Raw genomic sequence first — 20,551 nt, forward strand, 5'->3', positions numbered from 1 at the left:
CTCTCTCTCTCTCTCTCTCTCTCTCTCTCTCTCTCTGTCTCTCTCTCTTTTTCTGTCATTACTGTTCATTTATTCCCCTAATTCGATACTCTCTGTTCCATCTTCAATTTCCTTTAATTCCATCGATCAAAGGGGTTGCGAAAAATAAAGATAAGAATAACCTCAAAAACTTTCTCTTATGGGTGAATGAAGAAAAAAAAGAAAGAAAAAAAATTCTTTATTAAAACAAAAGAGGATAATCGAAACGGAATATACGAGGTAAATTGCGTCGAGAACGTTGTAAAATGCTCGTAAAAATGAAAAGTATATAAAAAAAAAAAAGCTTCCGAGTCTATCTATGCGAATGGTCGGTTACGGTTACTACAAAGGATACAATTTGATTTTCTTTGAGAAAAATTTTCTCTTTGAGAGGCTCCCGTTAAGAAGAGATCACTCGCTTTCTTATTATTAAAACGGCGTTACCGCTTTCGCGATTAAGTAATTAATGGAGCGTGTTATTTCGCATAAAATATCGCGAGAACGTTTTACCGTGCCTGAGAAAGCACGAGTAAAATCATCGTTGAGTCTTATATGATTAACAATAATAATGATGATAATAATAATTATAATTATCGGATCACGGAATTATTACGGAAGAAACAACGACCTCGTTAATGTGGAGCATATCATTTTATTTTATTATCATACTCGATCATCTCGCTTCTTTGTTCCTTTATACGTAAGTATTCTAACTAAAGTTTCCCGGTTTTACCCACTTCTCTTCCTTTCTTTTTCTTTTTACTGAGGTAAACAGTAGAGTTATATGCAGGACACAATGATTTGACAACGATATTTTTCATTTATGATAAGAGAAATGTAGACTCTTCAATGCACATTTTCTTATATCAACGTCTCTATGGAATTTATTTAATTTAATAATTATAAGATTCGTTATATAAGATAAAATGGTAAATCTTAGCTGAAGATCTAATATCAACTATATCTGACTACCATAAAAACAATTGTTAAAAATAATCAAAGTCCTTACTTTCCTTTTTTTCTTTTACTTTTAAATAAAGATACGTATACTTTTTATTGTACGAATATCACATTAAAATTGTCAATAACTCTATCGTTCATCCTAGACAATTAGAAAATGTCAATAATCTCGGGATTCTTTAAAAAGAAATTCAACGAAAACAAAAATTGCACGATTCGTTTGCGTTGATCTCTCGTATTTTCTTTTATTATTATTATAAATTCATTTATTCATTCTTTCTAGTCTACTTTTACGAGCAATTTACGGAATGAGGATGCAGACGACGTGCCATACACCCGTCACGTTCTCTTGTGACACGCGTCGTTTTCGTAACGACGCAAAATCACTTTCAATTTCATCGTCGGGAATTTTTCCTTTCCTTACACACTCGTGCGTATAAGAACGACACAACAACAACAACACAACGAAATCGGGCAATCTGTTAACGCGAATGGAAGAGAAGGAGAAAGAAGAAAAAGAAGAAGGACGAAAATAGGAGAGAAATGATTTTTGTATGTATATATACAGGGAGAGAGAAAATATTGATTTGCATTAATAAGCGAGAAGCTGCTTCGTATTATCGCACTTAGATAGCGCATGATAAAAGAACTTCTGGTATGCACATATAGTATGCTTCTGCATAATAAACCTAACACTGAACTTTATACGTTTCTCTTATATACTTGAGTATATGTATATGTGTTTCTCTTTGTACGAGTATGTGTTTTGTATGTGTACGTATATACTCCGCTCTAAGTTTCTTTTAATGCGCACGCGCGCACATATACGTATGTGTGCTTCTTCGAATATAATTATATATGTACGTGTGTACGCATTTCTACATATGTTATTATATTTATAATATATATAATAATACATATAATATATAATATATAATATATATATATATTTATATATATATATATACATTATATATATATTATTCTAGACGTAGAAATATACGCATTTTCATTTTATCATATATGTAATTATTTTTATAATTTACAATTTGTTGAACGTGAAACGAACGTAGTCGTTCGCAAAACGCAGGATCCTTTATGTTACACGATGTAACCAACCACTCGTGATAACGACATATATTTATATATTTGTACGTATACATATATACACATATATACACGTGTGCATATTTGTGTGTGCACGTGCTTTCGAAATTTTTACGGTCAATCCCGTCGCCAGGCACTCTCACGTGCGTAAAATTCGAAATTATTTCTTTTCTTTTTTTAAATTCGCTCGAAAAAAACTTCTTTCGGTGGGGATAGAGAAAGAGAGACGAAGAGATGAAGAAAAAGAAAGAGAAGGAGAAAGACAGACAGAAAAGAGAGAGAGAAAAAGAGAGAGAGAGACAGGAAAAAGACAAAGGAAAGAGATGCGATCGACTTTGTTCTCTTTTTCTCTTTCTCTCCCTTTTTTTTTTTCATTAATATTACTCGTTAATACGTATATCACAGATTATTCCAATACCGAACGTCTCCTCATTTATTTTACACGGTACTAAATGAAAAAAAAAAAAAAAAATAATAATAATAAAACTATAAAACTCGAAGGAATTTACAATCTATTTTTTGATCCGTAGAAAAAATAGTTTCTTTAAGAGCGAAAACTTTTCGAAATAATGTTTTGTTGATACAATCGCAAAGATTCTTCGCAAACAGAAAATGATATTCAATGATAAATAAACGTCGCGTTGAGAATGATGGCGGGAGTTTTATTTCAACCAATCGATTCTCTCCGAATACTCGCTCGTGTTCTTTATGAGAAACCGAGCTAGGATTATCATAAAAATAATAAAAAGATTTCTCCTCGTGGGACGGACGTCGAATATTACTATTAATATTAATATTATTATTATTATTATTATTATTATTATTATTATTATTTATAATTCGTCGATATATCATTCATTATCTTTACTTTTTTTCTTTTGTATTTTCTTGTTTTATCCTCCCTTTCAATCATACATTTTTCTTTTTTCTTCCGTACATCAACGGAAAAACAACTTAAAAAATATAAGTGACCCTTAGGTACAAACACTTTGTGACTATATAGTTTTATATGATGTGATAAAAACGCCTCATATCTTTTTTTTTTTTTGTTTTTTCCTTGTTCGTCTTCTATACATCATAATACGGAAATAAAGTGTCGAACGTTCTTACGTATGTTTATTATACTAATAAAAAATGAAAGTGCTTAAAAAAATCTTCTATCGGAGAGTTCGGCAAATCAAACAAGCGAATTTGCTTCTTTTATCTCTTTTCTTTCTGTTTTTCTTTATGATAAATAAAATTCGTATACGTGTTATTGCATACGCATATATATTCACAAAAAAGAACAAAAGCGAGTAACGAGTTAGGATAATTATTAAGAGAAAATTAATTTGACGTATTTCCTTTTTTTTCTTTTCTTTTTTTTTTGTTTGTTTGTTTCTTTTTGAATCGACAGAAATTCGCTTTTCTATCACTGTTGTGGTCATCGATGGATCACTGAGCAAACACGCTTCTCTTTACATGCTTTGTGTTTAATATTTCATCATCGTTAATTGTCACGTACAATTAATTTATCAACATTTATCTATTCGACACAACTTGGAAAAAATAGGGAAAATGTACCAAGTGAACCACAACATAAACACTGGATTTTATTAATACATTTTTTTTTCTTTTTTTTTTTCTTTTTTTTTTCTTTTTTTTTTTTTTTTTTTTTTTTTTTTTTTTGAGGTTTCCTTGACACGCCTGTTTTTATAATAAGATCTCGATGAAGCTGCAGGGAAAGTGAACAGGCAAGAAAAAAGGAGAAGAAGAATCAGGCTATTATTTCGCGATATAGACGTTGACATTACGAAATCACGATGACTCATGGAGCGCACTTTGACGATAGGATAAAAGTGTAACGCATTACACCATATATTTTTTCAGTGTTTCATACTTTCTATAGAAACTTATCCCGATAAAGTAGAAAGAGTGATGGAGAGAAAAATGGTAAAATATGGGCAGAAAGTATCGTTAAGTTGCAAGGCTTGTACGAGTCAACGTGAACGATATCTTTTAGTTGTAAGAATTTAAACATAAACACAAGTCTTCCTTATAGTATAATATTCGTATAATGATACACGCTTATCATCAAAGAGGCCAACAAAGTACGGCGATCGAAGAAAGATTCGTACCTGCCCTTTTTTTGCCTTTTAATCGCTACCTGTAAAATTATACAAGAGCCGCCTACGATGATGTCGCCAAATTTTAACAAAATGTATGTATGCGTGTATGTAGATATATAATGCGTATTTATAATATATAATATGTATCTACATACAAACAGAACACTCACGCACGCACGCACACACATGTATATATGTATATACGTTATTTGCTTTATATATGTGTATATATATATATATGTATATGTTAAGTGAATTAATCACACATATAATACCCCTGAAAAGATATCTGTATCACCTTACGTATTTCTTTTGTTACCTCCATTTGCATGAATGAATGTATTCCAACATAATTATTGATAATACATATTATAAAATATATATATATATATATATATATATATATATATATAAATATATATATGTATATATATATGTATATATATATATGTATATATATATATATACACACACACACATATATATACACACACAGAATATCATTAAAGTGCTGATGTATGATGTCGATCGATCTCGCTGATTAAATTCTAATGTTTTCAATAATAAGATCTTCCTTTGTTTTCATTTACCAGTTACCACTTCTCCCCCTACCACGAAAACCACCTCCCCGAAACTGTCCACCCCTTTTCGGTCCTCTCGGAACAAAAGTCCCGGAAGACAGTCCACGTAGAGCTCTGTCTATCCAGGGTACTCTAGGGCCACCTCGAAAACCACTCCTACCGCGAGGAGGACCGTTTCTCCAAGGTGAGAAGATCGCTGGTCCTCCAATTCGAGGTCGAAAGTTCAGACTGTTACTGTGCACATCGTACTCGTATCCTATAATAGGATGAACGTCTGTCGATGTAATGCACAATCCGGGATCGTTTGAAACGGTATCTGCAATAATCGCTTGTTGCGGACCGTTCGATAAAAGGATTCTTTTGTTACAAATCACATCGTCCTGTTGCTCATCAAAATCACCATTCGTCGACGGTCTCTTCAGATCATTCGAGGACGTTGCGTTAGATCCGATTAAAACCTCCAATTGCTCAGAGAGCTGAGGCGTGTCCGTGAAATCTTCCTGAGCTTGGTTTTCCAATGAGGAATTGTTATCGCCAATCCGTTTCTCCGTCAGACTAGATTCTGAATTTACATGTTCCGTATATTCCGACACGGAGGCGTATTGCTCATCGCGAGGATTCTTTGTTTCTTCCAACAAAATTGCAGATTCTTGAGGTAATTCTTCCTGACTATTGTCGGAGTCAACTTTGATCAATTCCTCGTTCACCAATGAGTGATCTAATCCAGCAGGATAACCGGAAGAGCTATGTTCGGAGTTACGTGAACTCGATACGTCCTGCTGCGTTCTGTGATCTTCGATCGACAATGGACAGATTTTCTCCTGCGATGAATTTTGAAGAATTTGCATACTCGCTGGTGTCTCACCTTGTTCAAAATCAGGCATAGCTATAGGCATGCCTTCGTCATCAAGAATAACGACCGTTTCAGGTGGTTGTAATAACAAAGGACGACTATTTGGAAGAATTTCTGGTGACGAGTGTTGTTGCTGTTGTTGTTGCTGTTGCTGCGGCAGTTGTTGCGGCAGTTGTTGCGGCAGTTGTTGCGGCAGTTGTTGCGGCTGCTGTTGTTGAGATTGTTGCAGTTGTAGTGGTTGCTGTGGTTGTGGTTGTGGCGGTTGTTGCTGCTGTTGCTGTTGTTCCTGTGACCTCGATTTTCGGATACCTGTGGGAGTACGCTGCTTATGATTATGATCATCGGAATATCTTTCTCGTCGATTCCTTGGAAACCCTCGACCACCGCGGCCACTCCTTTCATTTCTATGAAAAGTCGGAGCATCGCGATGTTGATGGTCCGTTGGTTGATACCTGTTGCGCAATTGTGATTCTCCGTGGAAATCTTGATTCGATCTAATGTTATGTTGATTGTCATGATACTCAAATTCTTGCTGAGCCGGTTGGTGAACCTCGTGAAAACCTTGTTGCCCTGGAAGAAATTCTTGCTGATTTTGAAGGAAGGTCGGAGGTGGTCGATTTTGATGGAAATTTGGTTGATTCGGATGAAAGTCCACTGGAGCGTTATGATGAAAGTCTGCTTGAGTTTGATGAAAGTTGTTTTGAGGTTGATGAAACTGCGGTGGTGGCGGTGGTGGAGGTGGTCCAGAATGAATAACATGAACCTCTTGCAGCATTTGAGCTCGAGGTACCGATATTTGAGAGGAAGGTAATGGAATCATACGCATGTCCATATCTAAATGTTGAGTCTGTCCAGACGGTGTTGGATTCATTGTTCTCATATCACGATCTTGAGATTGAACATCGACTAATATTCTTCCCTTCGGTTTATTATCCGCTTCGTCATCCGACATCTCCATATCAACGCTCTCCACTATATCACCAGGCTGCATGTGTTGCCTAGATTACGACAAAATATAAAGTATATTATGTATTCGAGCATAAAGATTTATATAAAATAAATATAACAATTACGTAATAAATTCTCACCGATAATCCTGATCACTTGCGGACCATAAGGTATTGTTATTTGGCAATACATTCATGCTGGTATCATTAATGGTATTATGATTTGCAGGACTTCCCGTGAGACTTATCAAATTACGATGATCAACATCTGCTGCCTTTATCAGGCTGTATGGTAATTGATTCTCAGATGTTAATGGTATTGGAATCACCCTATATATACAGTAATAAAAGATATATCCATGATTTCATAAGAAAATAGAAATAGTTAATACACTACCTATGATCTACATCTCCTGCACTACTAAGTAGAGGCTCTTGAGGTTGCGAATCATTGTACTCAACAGGATCAGTGAAACCAGTTTTTTCGTACATTGGTGGTGATTCTGGAGTCTCCGAAAGAATTTCACTTTTCCCCCTTATATTGTTAGGCCAAACAGAGTCGTTACTAGATTCCCATCTGTCATTAGCACCATCTATCCACGAAGTTTTATTTTTCTCATCGTTTTCACCAGGCCAAGATGGATTCATACTATTTTTACCTGGAGATACGTAACACACTATACTGTATTCTTTATAGTAATTCTAATTACAACAAAAAATGAATTTGGTTTCTTTTTTAAATTGCCCATACCCTTTTCTTCCCATTTCGCTGGTTCTTTGACTTCAGTTGAAGAAGTCCATGTAGGAAATTTAGGTGGCAGCTTATTGTAGCAGTTTTCGTCGTCGAGAAAAATAGGTGGTGGGAGAGGTGGGGGAGGTAAAGGATTTACTACATTCGCGTTAGTAGAACCATCAAACGGCACAGTGATATTACTTTGACTATTTTGACTGGAATATGGAGAAGGAGTGTGTGATTCGGTAGGTAAGTTACGAACGGAAATAGGAGTGCTGTGGTTCATTGGACAATTATTCAAAGTGCCGAGAGATGAACCCTGAGCACTCATCATTCGTGAAAGTGTAGGAGTCACAGGAAGCTGCCCTAATGCAGGTGAATTTCTATAATTAGGACGCTGGGGAGATCCCACTTGAGGATCAGAAATATCTAAACCTAGACCTGGTATACCACCAGGATCTTGTGTTCCCTCTGATGAAGGAAGGACAGTTTTCAAAAAACTAGATATATTGAAATCTTCATTGTTTTCACTTTTGGATGGCCTCATATTGATCACTTCTATTGGCTTTGGCTAATAGAATTAAATAAATTTAAATACTGATAGATATACTATGTATCAATAAGTTATAACTTACCTCTAAGGAATCGCTATATTGTGTCATCATAGTAGGTGTTGTAGATCTTTCATTAAATAAATTTCTCTACGAAAACATACAATGTATAATCATTTGTAAATACATAAGAGCATAACCATATGAGAAAACTATATCTCACCATATTACCAAAATCTACATTCCCTCCCATAAACGATGAGAAATTATTAGTAAAGTCTCCAGATTCATGTCCCTGTGTCAACTCTGGTGCAGGAACAGGGACAGGATCATAATCATGAGTGTATGAACCATAAATAGATGGAGGTGCTACTTCTATAATTGCAGACTGATTTGTAGCTTGATTTTCATCCCCCGGTAGCTCTATGTCACTATCAGGACTTGGAGATGGAGCATTCACATCAGGTGACGGAATAGGAGAGACCAATGTTGGTAATAATTCGTCCAATTTCTTTTTCAAGTTTTTCACTCGACTACCAAAGTTGCGATATGCCTATGTGTAAAGATATCGATTAATGGCTAAATAAAAAATATTTTAAATTGTTTTTCTATTTTATGCACTAAACAGAACGTTTATCTATTGATAAAATGTACTTGCATTTGTAACTATTTTAACTTCACCCCGTTGAGTTTCATAAAACTGATCTGCTTGTTCAAGCAATTCAAGAACCTGAGTTCTTTCTCTAATTTCAGCCTCCAATGCACGTACATAATTTTCAACATTTCTTACTGCCAAATCAACTTCTTTTTCAGCATCTTCAACGCGTCTTCGATCTTTTAAAGATGCACAAAGCTCTTCTGCATTTTCTATGTCTATATTACTATCTCTTAAGTCACGTAACCTAGCATCTGTTGCCTGTTCTAAAGTTGCACATGATCTCATAGTCGAAATCAACAATGCAGCTTGAAATTCTTCTGGTGGTGCAGCAGGTTGTGGTTCTACTTTTTTCTTTGGAGCAGCTGATATTAAACCAGATAAATCAGCAAGAAACTCCTCATCATATACTTGTCTCTGATCCCATATCTTAAATATCCGCAATATACGGTGTTTGACTTTTTCATCCCTGACCATTGTGGTAGCACGTTGTAACGTAGTACCCCAAGATTCCACAAATTCAAAGTTTTTTCTCTTGGAGTATTGAATTACATCATTAGCCAAGTAAAAAAGCGTAAGACGATGCTCCACTTTTACTATCACATAAAAATCACGTTATTAATTACTTAGTGTCAATATTTGTATAAATATCAATGTTTCATAGTTTAAAGAGACGTATATGTCTGAATATAACAAGTATACAAATGCTTGCAATATAATTTAAAATTTAATATCTACATATAATCGTAAATTTTTAACGTAATATCTAACTTACCCTTCTTTAAAACTTGTAGCCAAGTAGCAACAATCTTCTTATGATGTTGTCGTCTTTCAAGACACCATGCTGAAAGACCTTGTATAGATTCTTGTGAATCCTTCAATGTATGAAGTCTTCGCTCAAAGAGCTCCACATCAAAATCACTTGTTGCCATTTTGTTGACGAATCATCAACTCGTTTGATAGTTCAAAGATTTAATTCCATAGCGTTTTTTAACGTGAACCACCGAAAGGAACACGAGATAAAACGTTCAGGTATCATAAGTAAGTCGCTTACCTAGCACACCAACCTAACCAAATACTATTACTAACAGATCAACAGCGAATACAACCAAGAATAAAATTGATTATTAAATCACAATTCATTTTTTCAATTAGGCAACGTTCTTCAGTTTCACTTTTCCTTCATTTACACAGTCGATGAAACATTAAAAATCATTTACAAACTATAAAATTAAAGCTTGCAAGACCGACACGCTTAAAACGTCGCAATTGACGTAAACCTGAAGAATACAAGGGGCAAAAAATTCAGTCCGTAAATATAACACAATCGTATTGTTGAATAAATGAAATTATTCAATGCACAGTATATTAACTTTCGTAATGTATTTCAAACTACCGTATATCATACGAAGAATCGTGAAAACAAGAGTCAGCCATCTTTCTAGGACCAAAACACGACCGCGCAATGGCCGGCACGACTCATAAAAATATCATATAAAACTTATTAAAAGCTGACACGAGTATGTTTCTACTTCTATTAAAACAATGATTTATATTTAATCGATCATAATACACGATATTATTTGGGATAATACATTCCATGAATTTGAATATTATATTATTTCAAATATAGAAATAACTTCAATATATTTTAATAAATCTTATGAATTGTATATCAATAACAAGTGTTAATGTCCGTAATCGTTTTATAAGAACATATTTCATACAAAATAATATTCCTTTCCATTGGACATGCATTCGTAAAAAGTAATTGCATATGAAAATATTGGAATCCTTTTCGATAAAAAAACAACGATTTATGTTTGTATATATACTTAGTTGTCCATTTATAGATACGATATGATATAATTAGATATATATCTTATTAACGATGCACGTTGATAGGTCAGATACATTTTAGATTGGTATCAAACCATCCAATCATAAGTAATATGCGTATAAAGGCTAACATGCACTTGCATGTGAATCGATAAAAAATAACGAATAATATACTACTGTCTAATTATGATATTCCATTCGATTAATGCAAGTAAAATCGTCACGATATCGAAGAACAACAGCAAATATGCTAAAAAATATTTATTTCATACATCCTACCAAACAACCAATGAGAAGACAGAAAATTTAACAATGACGAAATAGAAATAAAATGGCGTCCACTTGCCCGCGTTTATTAGATTGGAATGAAGTTGTTTCTTAATCTGCGATTCTCGATTACGTGGTCTTAATTAAATGAATAATTAAAACATAACGAATGTATATAATCATAGTTTTCTACGTTCGAATAAAAGTAACAATTTCCGAGAATAACCAAAAGAAAATTTGAACTCGACATATAGCGACAATTTAAAACTACGAACAGCGATGAATACAAAAAAAAAAAAATCTAATAAAACAAAGTCGATATTATTACAGTTGAAATTCTAAAAATCATACGAAGATTCCATCGGTGCAATCGTTAAAACATCTACATTATTTCTAAGTCATCTAAATCATTCAAACAAATACGTATATTCGTACGATCGAACGATAATTTTCTGTCCTTGAAAAACTAACCGTTTCGTATTTCTCGTGCAAGAAAAAGACATAATGTAGCTCTACAACGACGATATCACGGATGGGTACATTTCTTGTCTTCTGAAACGAAAAGCGAATATAGACATATAAAGGAAGAGGAAAGTGAAACATAAGGAAGGATATAACGATCAGGCCATAGACGGTAATCGAGAGTGTGAGAAGAGGGCAGTTCGTTGGTGTGCGCTTTAATCGCGGAACACAAGTCTCTCTCTCTCTCTCTCTCCCTCTCCTCTCTCTCTCTCTCTCTCTCTCTCTCTCTCTCTCTCTCTCTCTCTCTCCTTGTCTAGAGTGTAGCGAACATCGATGAATGAATCCTGTTGCGCAGAGACCGGTGGCTTCCACCGTAAGAGTCGATATATCCACTATATAGTCAATTGCATCTGTAGGGCAAAGGAGTGTGCGTGCGCGTGTATACGAGGTGGCGGTGACGGCGACGGTGGTGGCGGCTGTGGCGGCGGGTGGCGGTGGTGGTGGTGGTGGTGGCGGTGGCGGTGGCGGTGTACGGCTGTTCGCTTGTCTCGACTCTATTCGACTAGTACACATATTCCTCGCAAGTGTCACGTTGCGGTCGAGAGGAAATTCACGTTTGTAAGCGACGATCGTTCGTCGGGGATCGTCTTCGTCGTCCTTCCTTCCTTTCGGTCATCCACATTTACGTAGATACATATATATAGATACATACACATATACATTTTAACATATATACGTATACGTATATATAATGTTAGTGTATTTCCTTTCTCATCCTATTTACGACGATCGTCGGAGAACAGGTTGGAGATGGATTTGGCTTTAAAATGAAATGCGCGATCGAGGATGCGAAAGGGAGCAGGCGTGGACTGTTCGTCGTCTGAGGTCAGGCGTGGGGATGAACTCTACGGGGACTGCGAGAGGGAGGAGGTCTGGGGCGCTTCCTGTGCTTGGCACTAGCCTAAAAAAGCTCCACAAACAGAATCGCGACCGAATGTCTTTTCAATGCAACGAAAATGGTGAAGTGTGGGAAAAAGTGGGCATTGAGTAAAGGCTTCGACTGCTCGAATCATGACAGAGGCGTCGGAGGAGTAAGTAATCTTTCTCTTTCTCTCTCTTTCTTTCTTTCTCTTTCTCTTTCTCTCTCTCCCTTTCTCTTCTCACTTGCTCTTTCTCTTTAATGCCACCGTACCACTTTACGTATGACGATGGTTCCGCACGGAAAGATGAAACATTCGTTACGTTACTACGCTTTTTACGAGACCGTGCGTCCCCACCATGTTTTAAGTGGTATGCACTTCGTACACATCGTCCAAGAGACGTTCACTCTTCTTTCTCTTTCTTTCTTTCGTTCATCCTTTCTTTCTCTCTTGCTCTCTCTTGCTCTCTCTCTCTCTCTCTCTCTCTCTCTCTCTCTCTTTCTCTATACATATATATATATATATATACATATACATCTTTCTCTCTCTTTCCTGTGTCGCTTTCCATAGTATCCCCCCTTGCACTTTTTTTTATACGTATTGTGCGACTTTTTCACGACCGTTAAGTTCCCCCTCTTTCGGGAATCTCTCACGTTATCTTTTCGACGCTCCTCCTACGAATTTACACATGTAAATGTATCTTCGTATGTCTCCTTTCTACGTACGTGTGATGTCTCATCCGGTGTGTTCGTGCATGGCTGACTGTTCATTCATTGAATCGATGTCAGCGTGTAACATCTGCTATGTAGCTGTGTTACTGACGATTCTTTGAATATTTTACCGGTGATCACATCAAATACATTTAAATTGAAATGATCCCTCTTCCCTTAATCTTTTCTCTTTCGGAAGGACGTTTTTTCGAATTTTAATAATCTTATCGATTGATACGTTATGTCGTTTCGCATGTAAAATATTTTCAATTACGTTCGACAAATTTTGCATACGACTCGCCGATATTTTTTTTCACGGTACAATTTTTCTTGTCATGTATAGGCTATTTCTTAATAAGTATTACAATGGTGGATTTAGTACAAAAAATAAGAAAAAAGTTTATATAAACATATGTTCAATATTACCTAGTTTCTGAGTTATAGAATACTTGAAATCAGTTTATTGTTTATCTACAAAATTTAAGAGACTTAAGGTCTTGCTAATCTATAAACGTAGACACGTGTTTCTTGTGTCATAAGTGGTATAGTTCTTATCTTATGCTTGGCGAAGGTAGAGTATTTGTATTGTATGTTAGTGTTATTAACGCAGCAGTATGTTAGGTAGCAGGCTGTCTAAGTTCTATTTTCTGGTTAGCTTGTTCTTCATATTTGAATCCACTTCATTATTACTTGGGAGGCATCTAAAATTCATCCATTGACAATGTCAAGATACTTTGAACAAAGCGTTGAGTAGGGTTGCCAGTAATTTTTCACGCTACTTAGAATGAATTTGAAAAAATCAAGCAATCTGTGACAAGATCTATGAAACTTGTATTCTAGTTAAAGGTAGTCATTTTGAGCACTTTTTATAATCTTAACTATTTTAATCCTATTGATAAATAAAACTGTCTATAATTTGGAAAAAAGATCATATTGGATATATATTTATATAAATTATTTGTTTTATTTTTAAGTCCTCATTTATTAGCAAATACCTTGCATATATACATAGCAATAAATTCTTTCAAACTAATCTTTGATCATTGTTTTTTAGTGGTAACTACTTAGTGAGGGTTCGTGCCCAAGTAATGACAAGAGATGACAGTTCTGGTGGATGGGTTCCTCTAAGCGGTGGTGGATTAGCAAATGTTTCGGTCAGACGTAGAGCAACTTCAGTGGGTGGACTTCAGTCTAATAATACCAATGGTACAAGCATCTCTACTTCGAATGTTACCACTACAACTTCAACCACCAATTCTCTTTCGAGTACAACTGTCAATGCACAGGGTCATGGATCTAGTACTTCTCCACCTAGTGCGACAAAAAGAAAACATGAATATCTTATCTATGGAAAACGTATCACCGATCAATCGGTAATATGCTTTGTAATTTAATAGTAAATTATAATGTTAAGTGCTTTATTATCATACTATTACTTTACTTTTTTAGGTTGTTCTTAGTTGTACTATCAAAAAGGATTTTGAATATAACAAGGTAATGCCAACTTTTCACCATTGGCGGACAGGAGAGAAAAAATTTGGATTGACATTTCAAACAGCAGCAGATGCAAGAGCATTTGATAAAGGCGTACGTACTGCAGTGGAAGAATTATTGGAAGGTAAGATTTATAATATATATTAATAATTTAAATTTTAAAGCATGTTAATTATACTACAGGTACTGTCTTACTTTTTATGCTTTGTGTTTAAAATGTGTTTTTTAGTATTATAAAGTGATTTCCTTCTCTTAAAGATTTAAAAAAAAAAACAATTATTTATTTATACATAAACAAAATATATATATAAACAAATAATTATTATTAAGAGCATTATTATTCAGTATAAAAGCCTATTGTTCTGTTATCTTGAGTAGTAAATCTGTAATAATAAATATAGAGTAAATAGTGATATATCATTAATTATTAATTTTGTTGCGCTCGTTATTTTGCTGCATTTTTATATGGATTGTACACCTGGTAAGCTGTACAAAAAATATGTAGTTTATCATTGTTTGCTGTACAATTGTTAGATAATTAAATTTATTAGAATTTTGTTATTAATATTACAGGACTTGCGGAATCTACATTATGCGCCAATTCTGCAGATGGTGGTGATGAAGATGTTTTTATGGTAAGAACTAAAATATTTTAAAATAAGCACTTCAAACTCAATTAATATTTTTCTAATTTTACAGACCTTAAATCTACCTGTGGATCCTTTAGATCCACGTCCATCTTCCGATACATCTCGTGGAATAGTTCGTGTACCTAATTACCATTCCCAGTGTTCAGATCTTCTTGATTCATACAAACCGATTCATTACATCGGTGGATCTACCAACAAAGTACCACTATCTCAACATCCTTTAACATCAACTGCAGATATTGGATCTGATAATTACTCCTATGTGCATCTCACAACAGTTAATCATGAATATTTATATCCCATCGTCGATGATCATAAAAGTGATAGATTAGACAGGCACAATACTGGAAGTTCTTTGAAAAAACCCGACATTATAGTGTCTCAACCTTCAAAAAATACTATTAAACGTAATGTTCGGTTACGATGTAAACATTGCCAAGAATTATATTCTGAGCAGCACAATCCTAGAGGATCTTGCGAGTATGCTCCTGATCCTATTAGACGTGGAATAGCAACAATTTCTTGTTTATCATGTGCTCAGTGTATGCTGTATCATTGTATGAGCGATGCTGAAGGTGACTTTGCCCAAAATCCTTGTAGGTAAGTTTAGATATTTATGGCCATTCCGTAATATCGTATATTGGATGATTTTTTATATTGTATGAAAATTTTACGATACTAATTTGAAGTACGACATGATTACTTAAAATTTAACTAATATATAATTTTGTAGTTGTAGTACAGAAGAAGGATGTGGGAGAAGATGGATTGGTCTGGCACTATTATCATTGATCGTTCCTTGCTTATGGATTTATCCACCACTCAGAGCTGTTCATTGGTGTGGAATGTCGTGCGGAATGTGTGGAGGTCGTCATCATCCTACAGAATAACTGGAGGATCCCTTTGATGCCTCTGCTCCATACTCAGTTGAGTCAACCAAGTTTTCATCATCGCGTAGTGCAGTCGCTAATGTGTATGAATGTTACGATCTGAGTATGGGACGTTGTCAGAGGTATCAAAGGGGCAGACAGTTTCCAGTACATGCACTGATTCACCAACATCATCTGTGAGAATTTAACTGACAAAGAAAATGATACCAGCACAAGATGTTGCATTTAGCCTTCACACTGTGTATATTCCGTACATTTTGTATACTTTATTAGCAGTATGAATTGTTTAGTCACAACTGTATATTAAACGATTGAAAGATGGAAGTAAGATAGTATTTACACTTCCACAAATTGGTCTTTGGATAGCAGCAATTGGACTGAGCAACTATGCGTTGTACATTATGAGAGTGTAAATTATGAGAAGTGTAAATTATGAGAAGTGTAAATTATGAGAGTGCAGCTGTGAAACGTCGCAAAAACTTTTTATTCCCAGTTTGAAATATTCTCTGCCTCATGTAATGTGTGTATAGCAGCACAATGTCCACACTGGAATCGAGCATTGCTGCGATTGTCAGAATGAAAGTGTAAGAATGTGTTCTATTCATAAGTTCTGATTATACTAAACAAGTTGAAGCCAGTATTTGCTAATTTTCTAGCCCTTATTAGCGTGTAATAAAGCGGGGAAACAAGAGTAAATTGAAAATGTAAAGTTAATCGAGATATCGTAAAATTGCTCTGAATTTATCATTTATTAGCCGTTGAAAATTATCTCGTTAAAATATATGATGGAAAGCATTGCAATATTTGCATGTATCCTATGTTGCTGCTACAGTCACTTGAATAATTAATTTCCTAAAAAATAAAAAAATTATTGTCAAGGTGATTGAATAATCTTCTAAGTTGCAAACCATTTTATGGGTGCCTATATTGTACAAATTTTGTGATATTTTAGAACATATTATGTGTATTTTTATGTATTTTATCGATAAAAATAGATTGACAAAAGCTGGCTGCATCTCATAAGATGCAAACAGTAGCTATTATTTAACGAATACAACTTCTTCATAAAACAAATACAAATATTTGTGACCAGTGCCTGATGTAAAGAAAAGATTTATAATCATTAATTGAATTTGTCTAAATATTATTTAATAAAGAGTAATGACATATTAAAGAAGATTAAAATATAACATTACTAATTAAATAATGATCTGATTCTTAATACTGTTCATGGCACTTAAAGTATTTTATAATTTTCATTTTAATTTTTACTTATTCTTATTAACGATAATAAACTATTTTATTTTAATGCTCTCTCTAATGCTTATGCTCTCTTTTGATGATATTTATTCGTATATTATATGCATCAATGCAGTAATATTGTACATTTAAAGTATTTATAAAAAATGATAAATTCTTCCTTACTTGCAGATCAGTTTTATTGAAAGTTTGTAAATATATTTATGATCTGCTTCATATTAGTACTATCAGTTTTTTAAGTAGATCCAATTTACTTTATCTTATATAAAATAAGAAGCAGCTAGCTTAAGCAATAATTATTATCATGATCTTTCATATCTAACTATGTTAGAAAAATATATATACAGGCTTTTTGTTTCACGCTTTTTCCGTCAAACTGTGCCGTATGTTTTACGAGTAAAAATAAGAAAAAATTTTATATAAATATAGACTTACAAATGCTTTGTTAAAAAGTTATAACAATAATTAAATTATTATTAATATAGTGTTGCGTAAAAGCGATCTATTGTGTTTACTATTATTCATTATAGTAGCCGTCGATGTAAATCGTATCTGCGTATTTTTACATATAAAAAGAACCATAGAATTTTAACATAAAGTCGTACAAATCTAATAATAATAGAAGATATATCGATGACAAAAGATACTTATTATTTCGACCTTGTTAAGTAATAAACATAACGACGATCTTTATTCATTATAAAATTTGTGTTTACTACTCATTTCATTTCATTTTTCTTATAACTTTGTAACAAAACATTTGTAAGTCTATGTTTATACAACATTTTTTTTTCTTATTCCTATGTAAAACGTATTGGTGCAGTTTGGCGGAAAAAATTGGAACATCCTGTGTGTGTGTGTGTATATATATACGTACATGTATATATCTATATATGTAGATAGATATATATATGTATATATATATATGTATACATACATATATATATTTAAAAGACATGTTGAAGAAATATCTACAGATCTGATTAAATATTTATAAAAATTGATTTGCCATTTAATCATGATACTCTTAGATAAATAGTGCCATAATATAGATCATATTATTATACTTGACAGCTAAGCACAAATTTAACATTGCAAAGATTCTTATATTTGTTTATTATATTATGTAAATCACCTTGACATTCATCTCTATGTATAAAGAGAATTATTGTATATATAGAGATTGTAAAATATTTTTTAAACCAAAGCTTCAAAATGTTGTGCTAGATAGTTCTTCATGATCAGCTTATTGATATTGTAAAATATTTACAATATTATTTTTAAGAAATGGTTGCTACAAAATTGCTAACAATACATATGTATATGTAGAAACAATTTATGAGAAATATGTTATTTGTTATATAATTAAACTACAAGCATGTGATTGTTCTGCAAACTTTAATAACAGCAATGCATGATATATTTTAGAATTGTACAAAGTGACAAAGAATGTATTTTAAGAATAGTACACGTCTATGCTTATTTAAATAATTAATACTTTGTTATGTCCAATATTTCTAGTCTATTAATATAGTAATGTTTATGCATTGCTTCTCATATGCCATAAAAAAATAAGTATCAAAAGTTTATACAAAACAACTATTTGTATTTTCCTCCAAAAATGAAAATTTATTATTCTTAAATTCAAAAAGTATGTATATATATATATATATATATATTATTGTACATACATACTTGTTTTATTTGAAAGTTTTTATTGAAGTATCTAAATGTTATATGTCATATGATGGCTAGCCTTTTTCCATGGTAGTTCATATTTATGAATACTGATTTAAACATCCATCCATCTATAGTAAATATTTTATTGATGTGTTCCGTTACGCCCGTCTGAATGCAGTAAATTTTTAATTATATTTTAGAATATCTATCTTTAAATAATTTACTTAATAATTATACTTGACTACATTTTAAAATAGCATACATATAAATAATAATATAATGCAGAGAGAGAGAGAGAACATATTAGAAAATTGGTTCCTAAATAAATGCAGTAATTTTGAGGTTTTCACAAATGCTTATTTTGAATAGAAATTAACGAGTTTTAATTCTATTTATAAAGCAACACGATGTTTGTAATTAAAAAAAAAAAAAAAAAAAAAAAAAAAGAGAGAGAAAAAAAATCAAAGGATATTGATCTAATTACGATGAATGACTTCTGTACATTAATTGCGAATATTTCATAAATTTTCATTTAACCTAAATTTAAAGTACAAAGATTTCTAAAGTATATTTAAAAATGTATATATATATTTCATTTTTATTTTCATTAATATAATAATTGTTTATGTTATGTTACGATTTCTTATTTATCATATATTAATACATGCAAAATCATAAACTAGGTTACGAATACGATTGTTTTTTTTTTGTTTTGTTTTATAGTATTTTTCAGTCTTGATTAAAAAAAATTTAAGATATCTTTTTTTATGAATACTTGCTATCCGATAAAAAATTACGTTTCATTTACAATAATACACACTCGCGCGCTAGATATACTATTTATAGATACATATGCATAATAAAATTATCCTCAATTTTACAAAACTGTAAGTTACATTTGGTAGTACGTATATTACTTAAGCTAAATGTAATCTCTTGAGCTTCGATATTTTTTTTTAATTAAAAATTTACTTATCAACAATAATTGCAAGTATTTCTTAATATGCAATTACTCAATTTATTCTTATAAAACATATTGATTTCATATTATTCCATTGTAATTTCTACTATAGATATCATTTGTATAATACCAATCTTGTGGTATGTATTAATACCAATCGTTTGGTTATAGAAAAGTACAAAAGTTACTTTTTCTGTAAGTTTGTTGTGATGATCTATACCAAATGAGGATAATGTGTATTACGGTTTTTACAGATTGACAAATGAAGTGTGCCTGAAAAATATCCTGTTTAAATTTTCTCAATGATTTAGTATGAGTGTTTAACGTAATTGAAGCACATCTTAAAAGTATCGTATCATAGTGATCAATTAATCGGAAGAAAATATAAATAATATAATTTGTACAAGAATGATAAATATATTGGTGATAATAATCATTAATACAAATAGAGGAATATACGGATGCATGCATGTGTGCGCGTGTGCGTACGTGCGTGTGGGCAAAAGTGGTATGTGCAAAAATTCACACAAATAAATAAGTTTAAACGGATATGCACATATAAATACACACAAAGCTATTATAAAAATTCTCAAACTGGGATAATTCGCAAAAGTGCCTGCCAAAAGTAAAACAAGTGTTAAACGTTTGTGGCAGCACTCGAGTGATGTGAGATTAGTTTGTAAAAACTTGTTCTACGAGACTCTCACTCACAATGTAAATGCTGCAAGATCAACGAGTAAGATTTTAATTCACAGATTCATTGTACCATAAATGTTTAAATCTTGTATCATTGTAATTAAAGAAATATGTATCATAATCCAGCTGTATAAAAAATAAAATATATTGTATCACAATGAAACATTAGGTAAATATAAACCATCTTACATACAGTATTATTAAATACA

At 32.8% G+C, this 20,551-nt stretch overlaps 2 protein-coding genes across 5 annotated transcripts; one reads left to right on the forward strand and one right to left on the reverse strand.

The window, feature by feature from the left end:
* Positions 1-3,088: 3,088 nt before the first annotated feature.
* On the reverse strand, positions 3,089-10,003 carry LOC122630229. The gene is made up of 9 exons (XM_043814515.1): positions 9,289-10,003; positions 8,517-9,109; positions 8,082-8,411; positions 7,943-8,008; positions 7,326-7,878; positions 6,972-7,233; positions 6,716-6,904; positions 5,902-6,625; positions 3,089-5,751 (listed from the first exon to the last, which is right to left on the reverse strand). Exons 1-9 carry the CDS (start codon positions 9,443-9,445, stop codon positions 4,780-4,782), a joined length of 3,846 nt encoding a protein of 1,281 aa, XP_043670450.1. The 5' UTR covers positions 9,446-10,003; the 3' UTR covers positions 3,089-4,779.
* Positions 10,004-11,609: 1,606 nt separating this feature from the next.
* Positions 11,610-20,505, forward strand: LOC122630195 (sprouty-related, EVH1 domain-containing protein 3). 4 transcript variants are annotated; one of them, XM_043814451.1, is made up of 7 exons: positions 11,612-11,767; positions 11,885-12,172; positions 13,766-14,084; positions 14,161-14,329; positions 14,779-14,840; positions 14,905-15,455; positions 15,589-20,505. In XM_043814451.1, exons 2-7 carry the CDS (start codon positions 12,153-12,155, stop codon positions 15,743-15,745), a joined length of 1,278 nt encoding a protein of 425 aa, XP_043670386.1. In that variant the 5' UTR covers positions 11,612-11,767; positions 11,885-12,152; the 3' UTR covers positions 15,746-20,505. The 4 variants fall into 4 exon arrangements, with proteins under 4 accessions (XP_043670384.1, XP_043670387.1, XP_043670386.1 ...); XM_043814449.1 differs by having other exon boundaries at positions 11,610-12,172; XM_043814452.1 differs by having other exon boundaries at positions 11,610-12,172; positions 14,815-14,840.
* The last annotated feature ends 46 nt before the right edge of the window (positions 20,506-20,551 follow it).

Source organism: Vespula pensylvanica, chromosome 6, assembly GCF_014466175.1.
Source record: "Vespula pensylvanica isolate Volc-1 chromosome 6, ASM1446617v1, whole genome shotgun sequence".
NCBI lineage: Eukaryota > Metazoa > Arthropoda > Insecta > Hymenoptera > Vespidae > Vespula > Vespula pensylvanica.